Source organism: Lolium perenne, chromosome 7 (genome assembly GCF_019359855.2).
Source record: "Lolium perenne isolate Kyuss_39 chromosome 7, Kyuss_2.0, whole genome shotgun sequence".
Classification (NCBI taxonomy): Eukaryota; Viridiplantae; Streptophyta; class Magnoliopsida; order Poales; family Poaceae; genus Lolium; species Lolium perenne.
Window position 1 is genome coordinate 152337710 of NC_067250.2, and position 4837 is coordinate 152342546.

The following is a 4837-nucleotide window of genomic DNA, read 5'->3' on the forward strand; positions in this document are numbered from 1 at the left end:
TGAAAATAGTAGAACCCGTTGGAAGAAACACATGGAAAATTAAGCATCGGCAACTCTGTTAGGACTTATGAGGCACGTAAAGCCTAGTACGTTTAGGGCATGTTAACTAAGAAGTCACAACTTTTTTGGGCAATTCGGCAATTCAGCATAGTTAATGTAGACTAATTAATAACAAGAAGTATCATGTGAAGGTGATAAACCAGCTAGCCTGATGGTACTTCTCATTAAATTAGTTTGCGTAAGTTTCAGAGATGAAATTCTATTATTCAAAAGGTCCATTATACTAGCTTCAAAAGGGTTTAAAAGCCTTCGAAGAAATGCATGGGAAATTCAGTATAAATTAACAAGTCTGTTATGACTTCACGCTGGTACCTCAAGGGCATGTTAGCTAAACAGTGACAAGTTCTATATATCAGCATTCCTCCATATATGTGTTCTTGAAAAACAAAGATGACCTCAAGTTCAACTTCATTTTTTTAAAGAACTTCATCGCACAAATATACAATATGGCCGCTACTTAAGCAGGTTGAGCAGAGGCTCATCAAACCAACCGAATATCTCGCCTCTAAAGCCAGCTGATTTCAGGCATGCAGAACGCTATAACCCTAGCTTTGCTCCTACTCTTCACTCTCCTGATCACGAAGCAGCGTTGTGTGGATGGGCAGGCCTTCTGCCGGTCCCAGATCAGCTTGGCAAACGAGGCGTGCAGCCTGAGGAACTTCCCTGGGGTGAGGCCTCCCGTCCCCCGGCAGCAACTCAATGAGTCCTCGACGTCAGCGACAGCAACGACGAACAGCGGCGAGTACCAGCTTCGGTCCAGGGATGACGACGACGAGGAAGGGGAGGAAGACGAGGGGCGGCATCACCGTCGGCAGCGGCACCGCCACAGCGCAGAGAACGGCGAAAGGGACCCGTATGACACGGCCTGCTGCCGCCGGCTGATGGCTATCGACAACGCGTGCGTCTGCCAGGCCGTGGCGCGCCTCCCGGTGTTCGTGACCTCGGTTTGGCACGTTATCAGGCTCACGCCGGTGGACGGCTGCGACATCTCCTTCGAGTGCCCAGGCTCCTTCTCGACGCTGGGGTGATCACCGTATCGATCTGTGGCCACATTGTCCATTATCAGTTCATACTCCCTCCACGATCGATAGTCATTAAATTGTACTACTCTGTAAGTACAATTGCAGTAAAAATAAATAGAAGAAACCGTACTATGTCATACTACCTCCGATTCAAGGAATAAGGCGCCCTCGTTTTACGTGTTTTTTGTTTGACCAAGAATTACTTCAAATGTATAAAGATTGTTTGTATGAAATTAGCATCATTAGAAAGTGCTTTTCAATACGAATCCAACGATACTAATTACATATAATATAATTAAGATTGTGTTGCTCAATTTTTATGGTCAAAGTTCATCTTGGAATACGCGTGCGCCTTATTCCTTAGGACGGAGGTAGTATGAAGTATTATTTCTGCTACTTAAAAAGACTACTACCTCCATTTTAAGGAATAACGCACACGCGTATTCTAAGACGAACATTAACCATAAAAATTGAGCAACAAAATCTTGATTATATTATATATATATAGTATCGTTGGATTCATACTGAAAATCACTTTTTAATGATACTGATTTCATACAAACAATATTTATCTATTTAAAGTAATTCTTAGTCAAACAAAAATCTTATAAAACAAGGGCACCTTATTCCTTGAAATGGAGGCAGTAGCACCGAAGCTACTTTCGTGGTACTTCCTTCGTCCAACTCGGCCGTTGCTTCGTTGTACCCCACAAAACGCGCCTCGCGAATTAACGCGTCCTCTGAAACGTCACCGCAGTCAACCCCACACACGCCCACACAGTGCCCCCGCCGCCCCTCTCTTTCCCATCGGCATGCAACCCTAGCATCTAGCGGCCCTCCATCGCCAATCCCATCTCCTCGCCCAAGCCACCCTCCCACAGTCGTTTCCCTGGATATGCGCGCTGCCGGACTCCCGAACACCGAGCGAAGCGCTGCCTCCCGGCCGGATGACTTCCAGCTCGTGGTCCGGTCTCCTCCAAATTTGGTCCTTCTCCAGCAAGCACCTGCAAGTCGGACGACCTACTCCTTCCAGAAATCTGACCCCGACCTATAGAATCAGCCAATCGATACTCACGGATAGATGAAGCGATGGAGCTGCGCACCTGTTGTAGCGATCCCAGGGCACGATGATAACTGCAGTATAACCAGCGGATAATTCCACAAGGAAATAACAACTTTGATTTCTTTGTTGTTTAATGTCACTTTGTGTTAATAACCTTTGTTTGGCCTGAGATCTGAATCATATTTGGCTTTTTTCAACAATATGGTGCTCTCTCTGTTTCTCACCGCAGATTTCCTTTTCAATTTCATTTTAGTGATTGACCTATCACCCAGTTTCAGAAATCGAACATGACAAGTGTGTGTTTTCTCTTCAGCTAGCTGGTATTCCTAAATCCCTTTTTTTAAGACACTTGTTATGAAGGTAACTCTCTTTACCGATAACTTATTTTTATATTATTATATCTTACGATCGCGTTGAAAAGGAATACTGCAGTTTCTTGATAATGTAGTATTTCTCAGTTTTGACAAATACTGCAATGCGTTTCGGAAGTGTTGTTTCTAGCTGGGTAGAACAACTAATGAATGTTCGAGTGTGTAGCAAACTACAATGATAATATCTAGTTGACACGAGATATGTGCTTGATTGAATACGCACATTACCTCATACGCAAATGGAGTTGTAGAACGTTATTTCCTACGGATTGATCAACCAAAGAAACATGAACCTGCATGGATTTTAGGGCCAAGTGTGAGGTGTGACGTGATGTTGGCACCTGATCCATCTGCTCAATTTCCTTCATTCCTATGAAACCTGCTGATGAGGACATTCCTACCGAACTACTACCTCCGTCATTGCAAGATAAACAAGATGTTGCTGTGAAACTCAAGTCCAACAAAGTTAGGATTGGACCTATATATTACAAGGGTTCGTACAAAGCTACTTAAGCAACATGTGAATTCACTTCTGAACGATACTTTGATTGATGAGAACTTTATACTAGCTAAGTATTTTTACTTATGTATGATTAGGTACGAAGATGGAGCAAGCGTCGCACGAGGAGAAGAGAAACAGCTGGATATGGTGCTGGACGTGAAGACATTCCATGGTGTTAGAGATATGCCCAAGAGGCAATAATAAAAGTGGTTATTATATATCTTTATGTTTATGATAAATGTTTATATACCATGCTATAATTGTATTAACCGAAACATTGATACATGTGTGCTATGTAAACAACAATTAGTCCCTAGTAAGCCTCTTAACTAGCTTGTTGATTAATAGATGATCATAGTTTCATGATCATGAACATTGGATGTTATTAATAACAAGGTTATGTCATTATATGAATGATGTAATGGACACACCCAATTAAGCGTAGCATAAGATCACGTCATTAAGTTATTTGCTATAAGCTTTCGATGCATAGTTACCTAGTCCTTTCGACCATGAGATCATGTAAATCACTTATACCGGAAAGGTACTTTGATTACATCAAACGCCACTGCGTAAATGGGTGGTTATAAAGGTGGGATTAAGTATCCGGAAAGTATGAGTTGAGGCATATGGATCAACAGTGGGATTTGTCCATCCCGATGACGGATAGATATACTCTAGGCCCTCTCGGTGGAATGTCGTCTAAATAGCTTGCAAGCATATGAATGATTCATAAGAGACCACATACCATGATACGAGTAAAGAGTACTTGTCAGGAGACGAGGTTGAACAAGGTATAGAGATACCGATGATCAAACCTCGGACAAGTAAAAAATCGCGTGACAAAGGGAATCAGTATCGTATGTGAATGGTTTATTCGATCACTAACTCATCGTTGAATATGTGGGAGCCATTATGAATCTCCAGATCCCGCTATTGGTTATTGGTCGGAGAGAGTTCTCAACCATGTCCACATAGTTCGCGAACCGTAGAGTGACACACTTAAGGTTTGATGTCGTATTAGTAGAACTTGAATATGGAATGGAGTTCGAAGTTTTGTTCGGAGTCTCGGATGGGATCCCGGACATCACGAGGAGTTCCGGAATGGTCCGGAAAATAAGATTCATATATAGGAAGTCATTTTATAAGTTTGAAAATGGTCCGGTGCATTTATGGAAAGTTCTAGAAGGTTCTAGAAAAGTCCGGAAGAAATCACTATGGAAGGCGGAGTCCCGGAGGGACTCCACCTAGCATGGCCGGCCAACCCTAGGGGGTGGAGTCCCAGGTGGACTCCACCAAGGGTGGCCGGCCACCCCCCCTCATGGAAGGGTGGGAGTCCCACTTGAGGTGGAAATCCCACCTTGGGTAGGTTGCCCTACACATGGAAGGTTTTGGGTTGGGGTCTTATTCGAAGACTTGTAGTCCAACACTTGGGGGTTCCACCTATATAATAAGGAGCAAGGGGAGGGGGTCGGCCACACCAAAGCCACCTTGGCTGCACCCCTTAGTGGTCGGCCACCCCCTCTCCCGAAACCCTAGCCGCCCCCTCCTCCTACACCTCTCCCGCAACCGCTTAGCGAAGCTCTGCCGGAGATCTCCATCGCCACCGCCACCACGCCGTCGTGCTGCCGGAATTCAAGGAGGAGCTACTACTTCCGCTGCCTGCTGGAATGGGGAGAAGGACGTCGTCTTCATCAACACCGAACGTGTGACCGAGTACGGAGGTGCTGCCCGATTGTGGCACCGTCAAGATCTTCTACGCGCTTTTGAAAGCGGCAAGTGATCATCCACCGCAGCAACGAGAGCCTCCTCTTGTAGG

General features: G+C 44.7%; 1 protein-coding gene across 1 annotated transcript; it reads left to right on the forward strand.

The window, feature by feature from the left end:
* Positions 1–587: 587 nt before the first annotated feature.
* On the forward strand, positions 588–1088 carry LOC127298051 (uncharacterized). Its single transcript, XM_051328042.1, has one exon. It carries the CDS (start codon positions 588–590, stop codon positions 1086–1088), a length of 501 nt encoding a protein of 166 aa, XP_051184002.1.
* Positions 1089–4837: the final 3749 nt, after the last annotated feature.